The sequence below is a fragment of the Ananas comosus genome, linkage group 2 (assembly GCF_001540865.1).
Source record: "Ananas comosus cultivar F153 linkage group 2, ASM154086v1, whole genome shotgun sequence".
NCBI classification, from domain to species: domain Eukaryota; kingdom Viridiplantae; phylum Streptophyta; class Magnoliopsida; order Poales; family Bromeliaceae; genus Ananas; species Ananas comosus.
In genome coordinates this window covers 9,040,355-9,059,760 of record NC_033622.1, presented here as the reverse complement: position 1 = coordinate 9,059,760, position 19,406 = coordinate 9,040,355, and the positions used below count along the sequence as shown (strand labels likewise).

The 19,406-nt window shown below is 43.7% G+C and overlaps 1 protein-coding gene across 1 annotated transcript; it reads left to right on the top strand.

Annotated features, from left to right (window-relative positions):
* LOC109727373 (vegetative cell wall protein gp1-like) lies at window positions 15,540-17,151 on the top strand. The gene is made up of 2 exons (XM_020257480.1): window positions 15,540-15,566; window positions 16,168-17,151. The coding sequence occupies exons 1-2, from the start codon at window positions 15,540-15,542 to the stop codon at window positions 17,149-17,151; spliced, it is 1,011 nt and encodes a 336-aa protein (XP_020113069.1).

Genomic DNA, 19,406 nt, shown 5'->3' with positions numbered 1-19,406 from the left:
ATGAGGGTCGCTCCCCACAAGCCGGCACTCCGAAGATAGCCATCACGACATAAGCTCGCCCGTGCGGGATTGGACGCCGAAATAGGATCCCGTGGGGGAGGCTCATTCCTAGGGTGGGGATATTGACTACCACGGGGCCATTAGGTACGGCGCAAGCCGGACTACCCACGGGTAGGTCCTACATGATTGGAACATCATTGAACTAAAGTGCATAGTGGATATTAGACAAATTAGTAAACAATAACAGTTTACTAGTTGTACTTGAGGATATCATGTTGATTATGTTATGCATATTCATGTTAGAATAACATTTATATTTGCGGAAATTCATGCTAAAATAGAGTCATAGTAGTTAGTAAATTATTTCATTTTTTGCATACATGTTGTTCTTTCCCTTTTTAAGTTGAGCATACTACTTTTGCCTATTTTTAACCCAGTGGTGCATTTCACTGAGGTCAGTAATTGCCCAGTGGGAACTATTATTTAATAGTTCTCACGCCCCTGTTTATTGATGTTTTACAGAGCCTTCCACGCCGGGAGAGGCTCGGGATCGCAGCAAGGGGTTGCCTCTAGTTAATTGTGAGGAGCTTCGCTTTTAGGTGGTTCACCCCTCTTTTTGTTTTATTTGGAGAGGTTGAGAGTTTTGTACCCTATGTAGAGACCACCACTTTGGTATCTTTGGCTCTTATATTGGAACTTGTTGTATCTACTTTTACTGTTTATGTTAGTTGATTAGTCCTTTTATTTTTCGCATTATTCTAGAATCTAGATGTTGTTTGCTCTGATACTCCTATATGCTCTTTATTTATTGCTTTAATTATCGCTTTGTAGTAGACGCCTTATATGTTGTAGGCATATGGCGGGTCTGGTCACGTACCAGGCAGATCTCGGCCGGGTCCCGGGGCGTGACAGATAATCCTTAAAAGTGATGATTTTTATTCTGTTGAAAAAACAGTCCAATTACACGATCGACAATCCTCCATCTTTATAAAAATTACTATAAAAACCTTAGATTTTATGTAACGTACCGAAACTCGGTAGAAAATATCGAACTTTAGCCAAATTGACTAAAGTGCGCGAAAGGAATAATTGGACAAGTTTCAATTATTGTTCCAACAATGTTGGAAAGGTTAAAGGTGAGTTTAAGAAGGGTTAGAAGGGTTTTAGCATCGACTGGCGCGAAATAGAATCGAAAATGATGCAAATTTGAAATCTGGGCAAAGTGTACCGGTACAACATTGATGTTATACCGGTACAACACTGCAACCCGAGAGGAATTGCTCTCGAGTTTCCCTCTGCGCAATCGTGTTACCGGTGACACCCCTGGTGTGTACCGGTACACTTCGGCAAAATCCGAACAGCAGCTCTCGGGTTTGCTCTCTGCATAATCGTGTAACCGGTGATAGAACAAAGTGTACCGGTACACTTTGGTCTGGCAGCAACAATGAAATCTGCTGCAAATAGAAAGAAGTGGAGGATTTTTTTGTAATTGTTACAACATGTTAATACCCCAAACACCCCTCCCTCTCTCTTTCACAGCCCACACCTCACTCCCTCTCATTTATCTCTTTCTCTCTCTAGAAATCTCTCCAAGGAGCAAGGAGAAGTAGGAGGAGAAGGATTTTTGGAAGGATTTAGAGCTTGTGGAAGATCTTGAAGCTCTCCAACAAGGTGGAATTGGGTGAGCTTGTGACCAAGGTGAGGTTTTAAGGAAAGTTGGGTCTTGGGTTTGGATTTGAGCCCTAGAACTTTGGTTTTGGAGCTTCTACAAGGGTAGAAACCTTCTTGAGGCATGAACTCCATGAAAACTCATGGAAGCTTCATGTGCTCTAATGGTGAATTTTTGGGGTTTGCATTCTAAGCCCTAGAATTGATTTTGATGGCTCTAGATGAACTTCTAGGTGTTGGACAAACTCTCATTTGCTTGTTTTAGAGATCAAAATCTAGGATTGAGCAAATGTCAACATTAGGGCACCCAATTTGGGACTTTTGCCTCCGAATATTTTCGAGGCAAATTGACCTTGCGGAAATCTAATTGGGGGTATTCCCAACACGTTGGGCAACTCGGTTCGACGTTATGAAAGGGTCTAGATAAGGTTATTGAGAAAAAGCCTAATTTGGCTTCGTTTTGCAGCAGGCGTGAGAGTAGACGCCCTAAAATCTCAAGAATTAAACTGTAGTATCCTCTCAACCATCAAAGGTGGGTGGTGCTTTCCGATGTCATCAAACTTTCTCTTATGTCTAAAGTGTCATTTATTTGAGTATATGTGAATGTTGAGCATTGAGCATAGTAGGGTTATTTGAAAGTATTTTCTTGCATGTTATGAGTATAAATGCATGTGAAAGAATGGTAAAAGACTAAGAACATGAAACCCTATGTATGCATAAAAAGTGATAAGAACCTAGAGGAGGTAAAGAATCAAAATAACGTAATGACATATGGATTCGGTGGAATTAGTAGGTGTCAAGTATGCAAATGAACACTAGAGTGTGTGGCATTAGTAAATGACAAGAATGCTAGAAATGAACACTTAGAGAACAAGTGTGGCATCGATATGAGTATAAGAACAAGGTAGTGTACATGACACTAGTATAAGTAAAGAATGCAAGTAAATAGAGATAGTAACATATGAGCATTGCTTCCTTGAAGTCAAGGAATGGATTTAATTTAGAATCCTTAAAATTAAGGATTGGATCATACTCGCCTGTTAGTCCTTGCTCGGAGGGGGGTAGCTCCCCCTCCGGCGATGAGCTCCTGAGTAGTCATCACTGGGTCGTAGGAGTTTCTCCCTAGAGAACGGTCCCGTCGGGTCGTAGGAGTTTTTCTCCGATACTGGGATTTAGAGTTGGTGAGTTTGTTGAGGGCGAAACCTACGGGCTAGCCATGAGATTGGGCAATGAAAATGTAATCTTGCATTCATCATGAGCATTCTATCGAGTATAGCATTGTTTATTGTTCAGGCATATTAGCTGCATTTGTTGGTTGATTACTATCTATTCTTTCTTCTATTATGCCTGATTTAGATCTAGTGGGAAAGTCGGCGAGATCGGGGCCGAACCCACTGAAAACTTTGTTGTAGTTCTCACCCTACTATTTCCACAGAGGCAGGACCGAGCGAGCCGGCAGACGATCGCGGTATGGGTATCGCGCCCTAGACAGAGACCGCCCGAGATACTTTACATTTTGTAGTACATACCCCTTTTACTTATATATCATCTTTTGTACTTGATGATAATTAGGGATGTTTAGAGCAAATGTATTAAAGATACTTTATGATGTTAAATGCAAAGATTTATTTTGGAGATTTGAGATGTATAAAAGAAATGATGCAAAGATTGTAATAGAACTTCGAAGTTGAATGCATGTATGTGATTTAAATTTAATAATATTACTTGTGTTGTTTTGTTTAGTGCTTTCACTTTGGCTATTGCTTCCCCTTGTGCAAGCCATCATGTTTACTTTCACATGTGCAAATTTTACTCTATTGATACTTATTGTTGGGCCTTGGGCGGACAGGGGAGGCTTTGTCCGTTCGTCGTCTGTTCAACGGGTCCGAACCGGCCAAATTGGACTGGGTTCGGGGCGTGACAGATATAATGGTATCAGAGCGGTAAAGAGCCTAAAAGTGAAAGTATAGGATGGACCTAGAGACCCTTAGGAATGGAAAACCTTAAGGATCTAGGAAACGTGAGTGACGTGGAATCAAACTATAGCGAAAGCTTATGATTGGGTTGATGTAAATATGTCTCTAATGTGGTTAGGGACTAAATTTAAGTTGTTATTTGTTTTCTTTTCCTTGTGTTGTGATTGGCGGCCGACGACATGATGCTTGGGAAGGAAAATAAATACGCTTGTTGCTTTCGCCGAATTGGGTATGTTCGAGTATAGTAATGAGGAACTAATGTGAATTGCTTCATTTCAGGAAGCAATGCCACCTCGTGGACGACCTAAGATGCCTCGTGGTCGACCGTGAACGAGGTCTAATGCCGAGGAGCCAAGTGCGGCTCCCGGGCAACCCAAAACAGGTGGCGATGGGGAGCTTCGGGAGCAGATGGCCGTGCTTATTGGCGCAGTGCGGCAACAAGCGTAGTCCGTTCAGCGCCAAGGGGAGCAAATCCAAAGGCTCCAGGATGCCTTAGAGCGGCAGCAGACTACGGCGGCACAAGTGGAGGCCGAGCATCCTACGCCCCCTGCAGTGGTGCCGATAGTGGCCGAGGGAGTAGCGGCGGGGGTGGCTGCAGCGGCCATTCCAGTTACAGCGATACCAGCCGGATCGAGGACCTCAAACCCCGATAGTGCGGCGAAGGAGGCTGAGCGGGAGCGTGCGTTAGCGGCTCTCGTACAGTTCAACAAATTCAACCCACCTATCTTCGAAGGGGGAGTGGTGGAACCGACGGTTGTGGAGTCATGGATCGACTCCATGGAGACGCTCTTCTAGGATTTGTATATCTTGGAGAAGGATAAGGTGTACCTCGCCACACATTGCCTTAAGAAGGCGGCGAAGGTATGGTGCAAGCGAGTTAGGTGGGGATCGATCTCCTAATCTTCCGTCTATGTTGTGGGAGGAGTTCAAGAGGGCGGTATTCGCGAACTACTTCCCCGACACGGTGAAGTGGAAGCTGCAAGAAAAGTTTCGCAAGCTGAGACAGGGAGATCGCTCAGTGGCAGACTACGAGCAGGAGTTCTCCCACATCATATACTGTATCCCCGATGTTGTTCGGGATGACCGGGACCGGGCCGATTGGTTCCTGCGAGGACTCAGGCCGAGGATCTATGAGGCGGTGCAAATCCTCAAGCTGACGACCTTTGCGGAGGTCTTTGACTGTGCTCTATGGGCGGAGCATGGCAGCGCCCACGCGCGAGAGGAACGCGAAGCTATGGCGGAGTCGCGGGACAAGGGAAAGAAGCGGGCGGCGGGTGGTGCCGGGGGCCGGCCCAATGCTAAGAAACCCCCTCAGTATCCCCGACAGCAGTCAAAGACTTGGAGGCCTCCCCGATGCGTTATTTGCGGCGGTGAGCATCGACCGACGACTTGCCTGCAACGCGAAGGAAAGTACTTCAAGTGCGGCCAAGTGGGGCATATGGCCCGGGAGTGCCCTAGTTGGGGGTCGTCTGCACCGACAGCGGCGTCAGTTCCTTCTACCCCGAGACAGCCTGCGGGGTTACCACCAGCTATGTCGGCTGGATGCTCATCTTCATCGCGTCAGCCGGAGGCATCCAGAGCACCGAGTGGGCTGGTTTTTGCCACTCAGGTGGAGGAGCCGATCGCAGTTCCTGACGATGTCGTGGCAGGTATTATCTTGATCAAGGGCACTAGAGCTAAAGCTTTATTCGACACTTGTGCATTGCATTCATTCATAGGTGCATCATTTTCAAAAGCTCATGACATAGACATCACGCATAATGAGGATTATTGGTCGGTGAATACACCGGAGCACTCGTCCCAGATTCATGACAAGTGCATGGGGTGTCCAATGCAGATAGGCAATTGGGTCATGCCGATAGACCTATTGGTGTTAAACCAAATGTGGGGCTTCGATGTAATCTTGGGGATCAATTGGCTCTCCAAGTATTATGCCGTTATAGATTGTGAAAGTAAGGTGATCACGTTTCGTGAGCCTAATCAAGAAGAGTTAGTATACCGGGCGTGTAAAAGCAAGCGCTTCGCGGCAACTGTATCGGCGGCGAGAGCGAGAAAAATAATTAAGGGTGGATGTGTAGCCTACTTGGCGACAATCGTAGAAGCCCAAAAGGTGTACCTAGAACTTAGTGGTATTCAGGTAGCGTGTAAGTTTTCGGATGTATTTCCGGCGGAGTTACCGGGATTGCCACCGGACCGGAAAGTCGAGTTCGTTATTGATTTGATTCCCGGGGTGGCGCCAATTTTGAAAGCTCCGTACAGAATGGCACCTGCGGAGCTAAAGGAGCTTAAAGCACAGTTGCAAGATTTGCTCGATAAAGGCTTTGTGAGGCCGAGCGTGTCACCGTGGGGAGCTCCGGTGCTATTTGTTAAAAAGAAGGATGGCACACTTCGACTCTGTGTAGATTATCGCGAGTTGAACAAGGTCACAGTTAAGAACAAGTACCCGTTGCCGAGTATTGGCGATTTATTCGATCAACTGCAAGGGTCGAGGGTGCATTCAAAGATAGACCTTCAATCGGGGTATCATTAGTTGAAGATACGGCCCAAGGATGTGCACAAGACGTCGTACCGTACGCGGTATGGCCATTACAAGTTCACGGTTATGCCGTTTCGGCTTACTAATGCTCCGACAACCTTTATGGACTTAATGAATCGAGTCTTCCGTCCGCTATTGGACCGATGCGTCGTGGTATTCATTGACGATGTATTGGTATATTCTCAGACCAAGGAAGAACACGAGGAGCATTTGAGGATCGTATTGGAGACACTCCGAAAAGAAAAGCTATATGCAAAATTAAAGAAATGTGAATTTTGGCTTTCGGAGGTTACTTTCTTGGGTCACGTTATATCCAGTGATGGCATCTCGGTAGACCCAAAAAAAGTTGAGGCAATTAAAGATTGGCCTTGCCCGACGAGTGTATCGGAGGTCCGCAGTTTTCTTGGACTAGCGGGCTACTACCGGCGGTTCGTGGAGGGGTTCGCTAAAATAACCACTCCACTAACGCACCTCACACACGAGGAAGTGAAATATGTGCGGAGCGACGATTGCGATCGGAGCTTTAAGGAGTTGAAGGAAAGGTTGACGACAACCCCGGTGCTTACATTGCCGATCCCGGGGGAGACCTTTGTGGTATACAGTGATGCTTCCTATGTTGGTCTCGGGTGTGTCTTGATGCAAAACGGCTGAGTTATAGCTTATGCTTCGCGCCAATTGAAGAGCTATGAAAAGAACTACCCGATTCACGACCTCGAGCTAGCGGCGGTTATCTTCGCACTAAAGTTATGGAGGCATTACTTATATGGTGAACATTGTGAGATCTACACAAATCACAAAAGTCTTAAATACCTGTTTACCCAAAAGGAGCTGAATATACGACAACGGCGGTGGTTAGAATTATTGAAAGACTATGATGTCACTATCCTATACCACCCCGGAAAAGCAAATGTCGTTGCCGATGCACTTAGCAGAAAATTGGGAAAAAACTTGGCTTCGACAATTACACCCCAACCGTTATTGCAAGAAGAGATGCAACGGCTTGGATTAGAAGTAGTAGCGCCGGGAGTGCCGGCTACACTTGCTACTTTAGTGGTGCAACCGACCTTATTGGAGAGGATAAAAGAGTTGCAAGCTTCCGACGAGTATCTCCAAAGGGTGCGCGGTGAAGTTGAGATCGATAGTGCCGATGATTTTGGCATTGGGACCGACGGCACACTTCGATTCCGAAACTGTTGGTATGTACCTAAGAACAAGGATCTTCGCAAGGCGATTATGCAAGAGACGCATCAATCTCCTTATAGCATTCACCCAAGCGGCACCAAAATGTACCAAAATTTAAAGTCACTATTGGTGGCCGGGTATGAAGAAAGACATTGGGGAGTTCGTGGCACAATGTCTTACGTGCCAACAAGTAAAGGCGGAGCGGCGGTTTCCGGCGGGAAAGTTGCAAAGCTTACTTATACCCGTTTGGAAATGAAAAATATCGTCATGGACTTTGTGACCGGATTGCCTCGATCTCCAGGCGGACACGATGCAATTTGGGTAATAGTAGATCGGTTGACGAAGTCGGCGCATTTCTTACCAATTCACATTACATGGTCGGGGGACAAGTTAGCTCAAGTATACATTGACGAGGTTGTGAGACTTCATGGTGTTCCAGTATCAATTGTATCGGATCGGGACCCGAGGTTCACATCTCACTTTTGAAAGAGCCTACAAGAGGCATTGGGCACACGGCTCGACTTTAGCATAGCATTTCATCCTCAGAGTGATGGCCAATTGGAGAGGACGATACAAATACTTGCGGATATGCTTCGAGCGTGTGTACTTGACTACAAGGGCGGTTGGCATGATCATCTATCGATGGCGGAGTTCGCGTACAATAACAGCTACCAAGAGAGTATCGCGATGGCGCCATTCGAGGCTCTTTATGGAAAGAATGTCGCTCGCCGATTCATTGGAGCGATGTGGGCGAGAGAGTTGCTCTTGGCCCGGATGTGGTGCGGGGGCCGGAGAAGAAAGTTCGCCTTGCCCGCCAACGACTTGCTACGGCGCAATCTCGGCAAAAGAGCTATGCCGACAAGCGAAGAAAGGATATCGAGTTTGCTGCTGGCGACCACGTATTTCTAAAGATATCGCCAATGCGACGAATAAAACGGTTTGGAGTCCGTGGAAAACTAAGTCTCCGGTACCTTGGACCGTTCAAAACATTGGAACGCGTTGGTGCGGTGGCCTACAAGATAGCATTACCACCGAGGCTTGCGAGAGTATACGACGCGTTTCATGTATCAAACCTCTGCAAGTATATTCATGATCCCGAACATATTCTCTCGTTTGAACCATCCGAGATTCAAGAGGATATGACTTACGAGGAGTTTCCGGCATTCATCATCGACCAAGAAGTAAGAAAACTACGGAACCGTGAGATTCCGTATGTAAAAGTCCGTTGGTGCAACCACGATGATCGGGAAGCCACTTGGGAGCCCAAGAGCGCGATGCGGGAGCATTATCCCCATCTTTTCGAGAATCTGGATTGCGGTATGGAATCTGGGTTTTAATCAAGTTAGTTTCGCGGACGAAACTAATTTTAAGGGGAGGAGAATGTAACGTACCGAAACTCGGTAGAAAATATCAAACTTTAGCCAAATTGACTAAAGTACGCAAAAGGAATAATTGGACAAGTTCCAATTATTGTTCCAACAATGTTGGAAGGGTTGAAAGTGAGTTTAAGAAGGGTTAGAAGGGTTTTAGTTTCGACCGGCGCGAAATAGAATCGAAAATGATGCAAATTTGAAGTCTGGGCAAAGTGTACCGGTACAATATTGATGTTGTACCGGTACAACACTGCAACCCGAGATGAATTGCTCTCGGGTTTGCCTCTGCGCAATCGTGTTACCGGTGACATCCCTGGTGTGTACTGGTACACTTCGGCAAGGTTTGAACAGCAGCTCTCGGGTTTGCTCTCCACGTAATCGTGTAACTGGTGACAGAACAAAGTGTACCGGTACACTTTGGTCTGACAGCAACAATGAAATCTGCTGTAAATAGAAAGAAGTGGACGGTTTTTTTTGTAATTGTTACAATATGTTAATACCCCAAACACCCTCCCCTCTCTCTTTCACAGCACACACCTCACTCTCTCTCATTTCTCTCTTTCTCTCTGTCGAAATCTCCCCAAAGAGCAAGGAGGAGTAGGAGGAGAATGATTTTTGGAGGGATTTGGAGCTTGTGGAAGGTCTTGAAGCTCTCCAACAAGGTGGACTTGGGTGAGCTTGTGACCAAGGTGAGATTTTAAGGAAAGTTGGGTCTAGGGTTTGGATTTGAGCCCTAGAACTTTGGTTTTGGAACTTCTACAAGGGTAGAAACCTTCTTGAGGCATGAACTCCATGAAAACTCATGGAATCTTTATGTGCTCTAATGGTGGATTTTTGGGGTTTGCATTCTAAGCTTTAGAATTAGTTTAGATGGTTCTAGATGAACTTCTAGGTGTTGGACAAACTCTCATTTGCTTGTTTTAGAGATCAAAAAATATGATTGAGCAAATGTCAACTTTAGGGCACCCAATTTGGGGCTTTTGCCTCCGAATATTTTTGAGACAAATTGACCTTGTGGAAACCTAATTGGGGGTATTCCCGACACGTTGGGCAACTCGGTTCGACGTTACGAAAGGGTCTAGATAAGGTTATTGAGAAAAGGCCTAATTTGGCTTCGTTTTGCCGCAGGCGTGAGAGTAGATGCCCTAAAATCCCAAGAATTGAATCGTAGCATCCTCTCAACCATCAAAGGTGGGTGGTGCTTTCTGAAGTCATCGAACTTCCTCTTATATCTAAAGTGTCATTTTTTTGAGCATATGTGAATGTTGAGCATTGAGCATAGTAGGGTTATTTGAAAGTATTTTCTTACATGTTATGAGTATAAATGCATGTGAAAGAATGGTAAAAGACTAAGAACATGAAAACCCTATGTATGCATAAAAAGTGATAATAATCTAGAGGAGGTAAAGAATCAAAATGACATAATGACATATGGATTGGGTGGCATTAGTAGGTGTCAAGTATGCAAATGAACACTAAAGTGTGTGGCATTAGTAAATGACAAGAATGCTAGAAATGAACACTTAGAGAACAAGTGTGGCATTAACGTGAGTACAGGAACAAGGTAGTGTACATGACACTAGTATAAGTAAAGAATGCAAGTAAATAGAGATAGCAACATATGAGCATTGCTTCCTTGAAGTCATGGAACGGATTTAATTCGGAATCCTTAAAATTAAGGATTGGATCATACTCGCCTGTTAGTCCTTGCTCGGAGAGCGGTAGCTCCCCCTCGGGCGATGAGCTCCGGAATAGTCATCACTGAGTCGTAGGAGTTTCTCCCCAGAGGACGGACCCATCGGGTCGTAGGAGTTTCTCCCCGATACTGGGATTTAGAGTTGGTGAGTTTGTTGAGAGTGAAAGCTACGGGCTAGCCATGAGATTAGGCAATGAAAATGTAATCTTGCATTCATCAATGAGCATTCTATCGAGTATAGCATTGTTTATTGTTCAGGCATATTAGCTGTATTTGTTGGTTGGTTACTATCTATTCTTTTTTCTATTATGTCTGATTTAGACCTAGTGGGAAAGTCGGCGAGATCGGGGCCGAACCCACTGGAAACTTTGTTGTAGTTCTCACCCCATTATTTCCACAGAGCCGCGACTGAGCGAGCCGGCAGACTATCGTGGTAAGGGTATCGCACCCTAGACAGAGACCGCCCAAGATACTTTACATTTTGTAGTACATACCCCTTTTACTTATATATCATCTTTTGTACTTGATGATGATTAGGGATGTTTAGAGCAAATGTATTAAAGATACTTTATGATGTTAAATGCAAAGGTTTATTTTGGAGATTTGAGATGTATAAAAGAAATGATGCAAAGATTGTAATAGAACTTCGAAGTTGAATGCATGTATGTGATTTAAATTTAATCATATTACTTGTGATGTTTTGTTTAGTGCTTTCACTTTGGCTATTGCTTGCCCTCGTGCAAACTATCATGTTTGCTTCCGCATGTGCAAATTTTACTCTATTGATACTTGTTGTTGGGCCTTGGGCGGACAGGGAAGGCTCTGTCCGTTCGGCGTCTGTTCGATGGGTCCGAACCGGCCAAATTGGACCGAGTTCGAGGCGTGACATTTTACAAACGATTGAAAAAATGGTTGAACCAAACATCAATTTTTATTTTCTCGATGTTAGAACACAACGAATTATTTTTTTTTTTGTGTTTTGAAGCTTTATAAAACTATATGTACAGTATACGACAAAAATGATTATATAATCAACTTTAATTTAAAGAGAGAGAGGTGTATTAAATGATTGCTAAAAACATACAAAANTACAAACGATTGAAAAAATGGTTGAACCAAACATCAATTTTTATTTTCTCGATGTTAGAACACAACGAATTATTTTTTTTTTTGTGTTTTGAAGCTTTATAAAACTATATGTACAGTATACGACAAAAATGATTATATAATCAACTTTAATTTAAAGAGAGAGAGGTGTATTAAATGATTGCTAAAAACATACAAAAGTTATTTGAACTATTACCATTTTGAATAGGCTACCCAGCCTTTCACATTTTGATTTTATTATCCAACTTTTCAATTTATTTAATTTGAATCACTCAACGGCTCTTTGATTTTAAAATTTGAATGCATTGTTTATTTTTACAAGTTTAGTTATTATATCTCATGCAATTCTCACAGCTATAAATTCATTAAAATAAGTAATTAGCTTAAATTTTGAAGTCAAAATTCCGTTAACATGACTTAAGTAAATAAATTGAAATGTTGATAGCTAGGTCAAAATTGTTCATGGTTCAGGTAAGTTCTATATGTTTTTATTTAAACTATTTGATAAAGTTTAAGGGAGCAAATTGCCAAAATTGAAATTTTATGTCTGTTTACAAAAAAGCTAAAGTTCATGGGGTCTTTGTATATTTTTTCGAAAAGTTACAGAATTATGCTAGACCCTTACAAGGGTGTACATTTTACAACCCTCACATCTAAGAGTTTATAAAACCTTTCACGTATTTGGTATTTTAAAAAATTTGATGTTACAAGAAAGTGAATATATACCAACCTTCAAAGACAAATATAAGATGTACACCTATATATTAGGTGTGTGAGTAGCGTCATTTAAAGTTATATAACACTAGAAGCATGCACCTTTTTTATTGAAATCTGCGCAATTAAAAGTATTGAACAAAACAAAAAAAATACAAGGATTGCAAATGTGGTACCTAATGATAAGACCATGTATAGAACGATTTAACTTTGCTTCTCAAATAACTTATATGCAGTTTTATTAAAAGCATCGACTTTAAATTAATAACAGTATAGTGACCCGCACAATGCGGCAGGTAGATATTATTATAGCCAACTTTTGTCATATCTGCTAATTCTTCTTCTTCTAATATATTATGTTAGAGGGTAACATATTTTTCCTATCTTTCAAAGCACTAAATTTTGCTTTGCTTCAACTTCTTTTTGTAATATTCAATATGTAACTTTGGTTTTTCTATTATAAATTTTGCTATCTTTTCTTCTTTCATAAATCACCATGGTTGTTTTGCTTCTTTACTATGATTCTAATTTTAAAGCTTATTTTTATTCTTCATTTTTGCGTGATTATCGTGACTCAAAGATTTGATTGTTTGTTGTATTGCGGGTGAAATAGTTAAGCTCATATATTTATGTTTTCATTAGTTGTTTTGCAGAAAGTAAAACACTTTTATATTCTATTGCAATAACTCGTTATTCTTCAAACATTAATTGGTTCAACAGTTGTCATTAGTCCATCAAATTTTTGTCATATTATCTCACTTTGTATCATCACTGCTCACAATTAATTAGGAGCGTCTCTATAGTTTTCGACTTTGAATGAAAAGTATGAAGAATAGATTGTATTTTTCTTTTTAAAACATCCCAATTTTTAACACTAAAGGAATGCGATAGGTATCAAACCATGTCTGTTTTCAACAACTCTAAATAGATATCTTATTATATAGGAAATGGCTGGTAGGTGTGATAGCGAGAACAACCATTCAAAATCAACAAATAAAGAATAGATGCAGCGAAGGAATCAGAAACAATAGCGAATTAGAACCACTTTTTCACAAGGAGAGGGGACAAACAGATAGGAATGAAGCAACAATACTGGAAATAGCAGTGAAAGAAGAAGTAACAAAAACACACCAATGACAATTTTTTGTTTGAATGGGGGCATCTTAGGAGTCAAAACAACAACAAAGAAAGCAACAATCATGAAGAAAATAAGAGTTAAACATTGATGAAGAATTTGTCAAAGCAGACCAACATTTGCAACCACTTATAAATTCCTGTAATAATATCCTCAATAGTTGCTTTGTTAGTTACTGAGGGAAAACAATAGTTGTAATGGTTATGTAATTGTCATCCGTGTTGCCTCACTATATTTAAATAATACCAAAAAGGAGTGTGGAATAAAAAACATAACAGTAGTTGATTATGCAAAGGTTCTTTTATTTTGATGCATGACTTCTTTCTCTTCGCTTTCTCGAAAGAGATCTAACTGATTGAGTCAAAGTGGAGAAAGAATAGTTCTGAGACGAGAGAATGGGGTACTTACGAAAAAAAGAGAATCCACATTATTTGTATCAAAAGAAGGATACTAGAAAAGAATGAAATGAATCAATGCTGCAGCAAAAGGAATAGAAGTAATAACAGAATATCTATTGCAACAACAGCAAGTCAAATTTACTAGCACGCTAAGTTCATTTTTTAAAAAACTAATATTATAAGTATAATAATTGTAATATTTTGCCTTTTTTTGCAATAATCTACAAATACCTCGCTAATACATAGCTGCACACTAATTTTAAGACTATCAAACAGATTACTTATCTAAAATAGTTAACTCTCACAAGGAGCAAAAAGGAATTCTTGGCAATTCCATATTTAAATAATGTTATATTATTAAATATACGAACAACACACGTTCACATCACAACATTTCCAAAATCATAAAACTAAGTTCAAAGAGTGAAATCAAAATAACAAAGACGCAGGACTAAATCTTAATTTTCATAATAGTCAGGAGGTGCAACTAGATCTTCGTCACATTTTGTTGTGGACTTTGCAGTCAATGCATGAGCTTCAGTTATTGATACACATTTTTCAATCATTGGTGCATGTTCCCTGGCAAAAACTCACTATAAGAAAAACATTCTTTTGTGGCCAATTATTTGTGGCCATTTAGATATTGCATCTAAATATTTCACTTTTGTGCGAAAATAAAATAGTTTGCCACTATTTTATTTTAACGTGAATTTATGAATATTAATTGCAGAAAATTCTTGAAAATGGCCGCAAAGTATGGTTATTTTTAGTGACGAGATTTAAATGTTGCCACTAAAAAGTGAACGTGATTTTTGTGGTGACTTATTCCCAATAAATGTAAAGATCGTTAGTGGTGGATTTTAGATTTGGCCACTAAAAGTACTCTTTATTTAGTAACTTTCTATTTTAATATAAATATTTAGTGTATTGGTGACAAAATTTTATATTTTGCCACTATTGTATTCTAGTATATTTAATTATAGTGGCAATAGTTTAGTTTTGCCATTAAAACATGTCGGTTACATTAGTGGCCATATATGTGGTAATAAATGTAGAGCACATTTGTGGCAGCAGTTAAGTTTGGTCACTAAAAGTGATATTGATAAATTTTAAGAGAATTAGTATCTTATTTTTGCTTTGTCATTATTATTTAGATCAGAATGAATTTTTTACTTAAAAAATATCTCAAATATTTTATATATTTTTTATTTGAAATTTAATTTAATTTTTTAACTTTAATTTTAAGTTAAAATATAAGTTGACATTTAGAAATTCATTTTCTAATTTTATTGTAAGGACTGAGATTTTTGCAGTGTAGCTAAACTCTCAGTTGACGATGTTTTTGTGTGTAATTTAATTACAAAAGCACTCGTCAAGTTTCGGGCGAAAACGAGTTAAAACGGAAATTCTACGCGATTTCCAAGTTTCACTTAAAGTGAATAGTAACTCGATTTTCCGGAGAAGCCGCGGTGAGAAGTTGGCTTCTGGCTCGTACCGGACTCCGTTCATAGCAGTCCAATAGCTCGTTTCGACCGGTTCAGCTGTTCTGGAACTAANCCAAGGGCCTTCACAGATAAAGCTGTGGCCTTGGGAGGCAGCGAGTGGATAGTAGTAGCTTGGGTGTTTTACTGCTACCACTGGTCTGTTGTTCCGAGTCGCTGTTTTGTGCTTCGTTGGTTTGTGGCAGCCTTTCTTAGGCTTGGCTTTGGCGCAAGAAAACCGCTTAAAACGGCTTTTTGCGTAGCTTTAGCTGGATGGCTAAAGGCGCTTTCGATTGCCTGGTACCTGTTAGTCAGGTCGCTAGTATTGTTTGAGGGTGTGTGACGGGTGTCATCGGTGCGTTTCGTGTTAACGTGTTTTCTGGGAGATTAATGTATTTTATAGTAGTAAAATACATTAAACTCGCTAGTTCGCCGAGCAAGTACGTTTGGTTCCTGAAAGTTTCAGGCGTCTCTGTATATGACTGTCCAGAGCTGCATGGCCTCAGGCACGAGTACTAGGCCTCGTGTCGCCGAGCGACACCTTTCGCGCCCTCGTTGGGCTTCCAAGTCGCTTATCGCGCGTCAGTCCCTTCTAGCGCGGCTTGTCTTGATTGGCCTGTGAAGACTAGGTTCCCTTCCACTCGTAACACTAGTCGTGACTGGTCGCCAGTGGCACGAGTGGAGGCCTCCGTAGCCTTATCGGAGCCTAGCAGCTTTTTTATTCGTGTTTGGGCTTTGTCGTCGGTTTTTCCGACTTTGCCTCGCTGTAGCGGTTTTGTCGCCTTGCCCCGGAAGGGCTATCTTTGGTTCCACTCGTGCTAATAGTCGTTGAACGGTCCTAGTAGCACGAGGGAAGGCATCTCTAGCCCCTTCGAGCCCTTCGGGTCTTGTCATCCGGTAGGGTGTTTTCGGGGTAAAGCCCGAACCGGCCTCGTTCGAACGAGGCCGGCCGAAGGCCGCCGTGCCGCCGCGCGCGCCTCCGGTCCCTACCCGCGCCCCCTCCTCTCCTCACTCCACGAGTGGAGTCTGTCGCGGACCTTCGCCGCCGCCGCTGCCGCCCCGTTCTACTCGGGCGTGCCCGATCCCGTGCCCAAGGTCCTCTACGACGACGGTGCCGCCGCCGGCCCCTCGAGGCCCTGCCGCCTCCGCCGACGTCCTCCAGCCCCCTCCCGCCGTGTCCTCCGAGTCCCGCCGCCGCCGCGCTCCTTTTCCGGCGTGTGCCAAAGCCGAGCCCGAGCCCAACCTCCCGACGTCCGCCGAGCGCGCCGCCGTCGCCGCGAGCCCCGCCGAGCCCCGTCTCCGCCGGCTGACGGACTCCAGCCCCTCCACGGTGTCCCCACCGGGTCCCGTCGCCGCTGCGCTCCCTCTCCGGCGCCCGAACGGAGCCTGGCTCGCCCAGACCCCGCCGGTGCCGACCGGCTCCGCCGCTGCCGCCGCGAAGCCCCGCCGCCGCTGGCCGCCCTTCCTCGCGGGCCCGTGCCCCCTACAGCCGCCTTCGCTAGAGTCCGCCACCGCCGCGCGCCCGTCGCCGACGTTGGGTCGAGCCGAACTCGAGCCGGACCCGACGACGTTCGCCGACCTCGCCGACACCGCCGTGTCCACTGCCGCCGCCAGCCGCCCTTACTCAACGGCCTCGTGCCACTTCAGATCCCCCCCCCCCAGACGTCCTCTGCGTCGGGGCCCGGAAGTGTGTTGGGCTCTCCTCTCTCCCTCTCTCTTTCTCTACCTCTTTCTCTCTTCACCACCGACGCGCCGCCAACCGGCCGGCCCCGAGTCAGCCGCCGCCGGACCCGTGCGCGTCGTCCACGTCCCCTTCCTCTCCCTCCGCCGACCCGATCCCGTTCCGATCCCAATCCCATGGTGCCAGTTTTGGGATCCTTGGTGATATATTTGTTCCATGTTGAGCGTTCTTTCGGGGAGTTTGTAGTATTAAAGTTAGGCTCTAGGAGTGTTATGCTGATTTTGCGTTCTTGCTGGGAGGTGCACGCTAGAGTGCGTTTTGCCATGTATTTTATAGCGCTGAAAGCGCTTTTATGGTAAAACGGTGATGGCTGGAGAGGAGCTAGTTGCGCACTACGGATTCGTACGATTATCCGGCGATGATCGTATTGTTGTGTTACCTCGTGTTCGCTGCCAAGGCATCCAAATTGGAGTGCTTTGGGGCAGCGGGTGACTCGTGGCACGAGTCGGTGAGTTCGGGACACTTAGTGGGTCCCGACGGCGTCCCGGTGTGATTTTCGGGACTTCCGGTGAGTTGCGGTAATCGGTTTTGGGAAACCGATTACGGGGATCTTGTGTGGGGGTTTGTGAGTCTCGTGCTTTGGGTTAGTGGTTTGGATACTGACTCGGTGGATCTTCTTAGGTCCGGTAGACTCTGTGCGTACCCAGTGTTCCGACGCGACAGTGACAGGTGGGTGCTTCGAGCTGGTAGTCGGTGAGAGCGTTTCACTTCCTTCTCCTGTTTTCCTATTCCTGTATTTAGACTCTACATGTCATTGCTTGTTATCGTTTGGTTATCGCACCCCTTGATTGCATTGTATAGTTGTGGATAGACATGTAGAGCAGGTTGCATTTGTATTTCAGTATCTCTGTGGACCATGGGTCCAGGCAACACATCGACTCTCTTGTCGTGTGTTTCGATATGGTTGATCGAGGTTCGGCGTTGTACGCCCTAGCTTCTATTTCAGTTTGGCATTGTACGCCCTCGTTGTTGGCTTCGGCCTAGGCACCGGCTTTAGCCGGGTTTGTTTTTGTTTGAGCATACCAGCATGACTTAGTCACAGCACTTGGGGGTATTCATGACACCGGATCGGTTTGGCCACCGATAGGAGGTGTACTTATCCGGATAGGTCGTCCTGCGGGGCGGATGGATCAGGTCGGTGCAGTTAGTGACAGGCAGCGCTTGAGGTCTGCGGACCGATACAGCAGGCACAGATTGGGTACAGTTTCTGGTTCAGTACATTGAGGCATCCTTTGCATTATTTTCTATACAGTAGCAGGTTTATTTATTGCTTCCTATTTATCTGTTGTAGCTACTGTAGTTCTATTTCATATCAGCTTACAGATATATACTCGTTTATCTATCTCCTTTGGTTTCCGGTGATTACGACTTGCCTTCGTGGCTCTGTCGTACCCACTGAGAAAACCATGGTTGCGGTTTCTCACCCCCCATTCCCCCCCTCCAGGTGACATAGACGAGGAGTTGGATTTTGGGCTCGACGAGAGGACGATCTAGCTAGTCTGGTATAGCGATCGCCACCCTGGTTGTATTTCTTTCCCGCCTTTAGTAGTCATTTAAATAAATGGTTCAGTTAGATGTTTGAATGTTGTGATTTCCGTTATGCATGATTAGATGATCTTATGATTGTTTGAATGAGTTGGTTTTCCTCGTATGCATAAGATTATGGATGTTTTATTATACATGAGATTGGAGTTTTCAGATATGTGGTTTTGGATCTTTGGTTTCAGATTGGATTTATACGCTTTGTGGATTTCTACCCCTCGAGGTAGCTGGTTTTCAAAATAGAGTTTCCGTGTGGGAGACAGTTTTAAAAAGGTTTTCGAATGGTTTTTATGAATGAATGAATTAGAGTTTAAAAATAAAAGCTTCCGTGTGGGGAGCACTTTTAAATAGGATGATTATTATACTGTGCATTGCATCATCCAACGCCTAAGGAGTGCTTAGAGGCATGCATCATCTCTAAGGATTGTTAGCTGTATAAAAATGCATATCATTTTGGTTGTTAATTGGTAATTGTAGGTTGTGGTTGTGATCCTGTTGTATCCGTTGGTACGCCGTGCAAATACAAAGGAGACTCTGCCCGAGTGGACAGAGGAACTTTGTATTTGTGGCGGGTCTGTACGTCACGTGGGCCAGGTTGAAAAAAAAAAGAAAAAAAAAATGGCACGTTTTCCGCAACTCTGTTTTTAAAAGGCTTTTAAAATCGGCCCCGGGGCGTGACAATACCTGAGTTGGTGGTGCTTCATAACTAGAGTGAGAAGAGCTTGCCCCATTATTAGGAGGTGATCCATCATGAGGAAGAGCGGTGCCACTCTAGATTAGAGGAGAAAGAAGTGATGATCTATCCCAATCATCAACTCAATGTAAATATACGAAAATCGTATCACAACTCTGTACAT

Bases quoted from the DNA above. Each gene is read 5' to 3' on its own strand.
- LOC109727373 (XM_020257480.1), top strand. From the start codon at position 15,540: ATGGCTAAAGGCGCTTTCGATTGCCTG. The intron at 15,567-16,167 runs GTACCTGTTAGT...GTCATCCGGTAG, and splicing joins AAGGCGCTTTCGATTGCCTG to GGTGTTTTCGGGGTAAAGCC.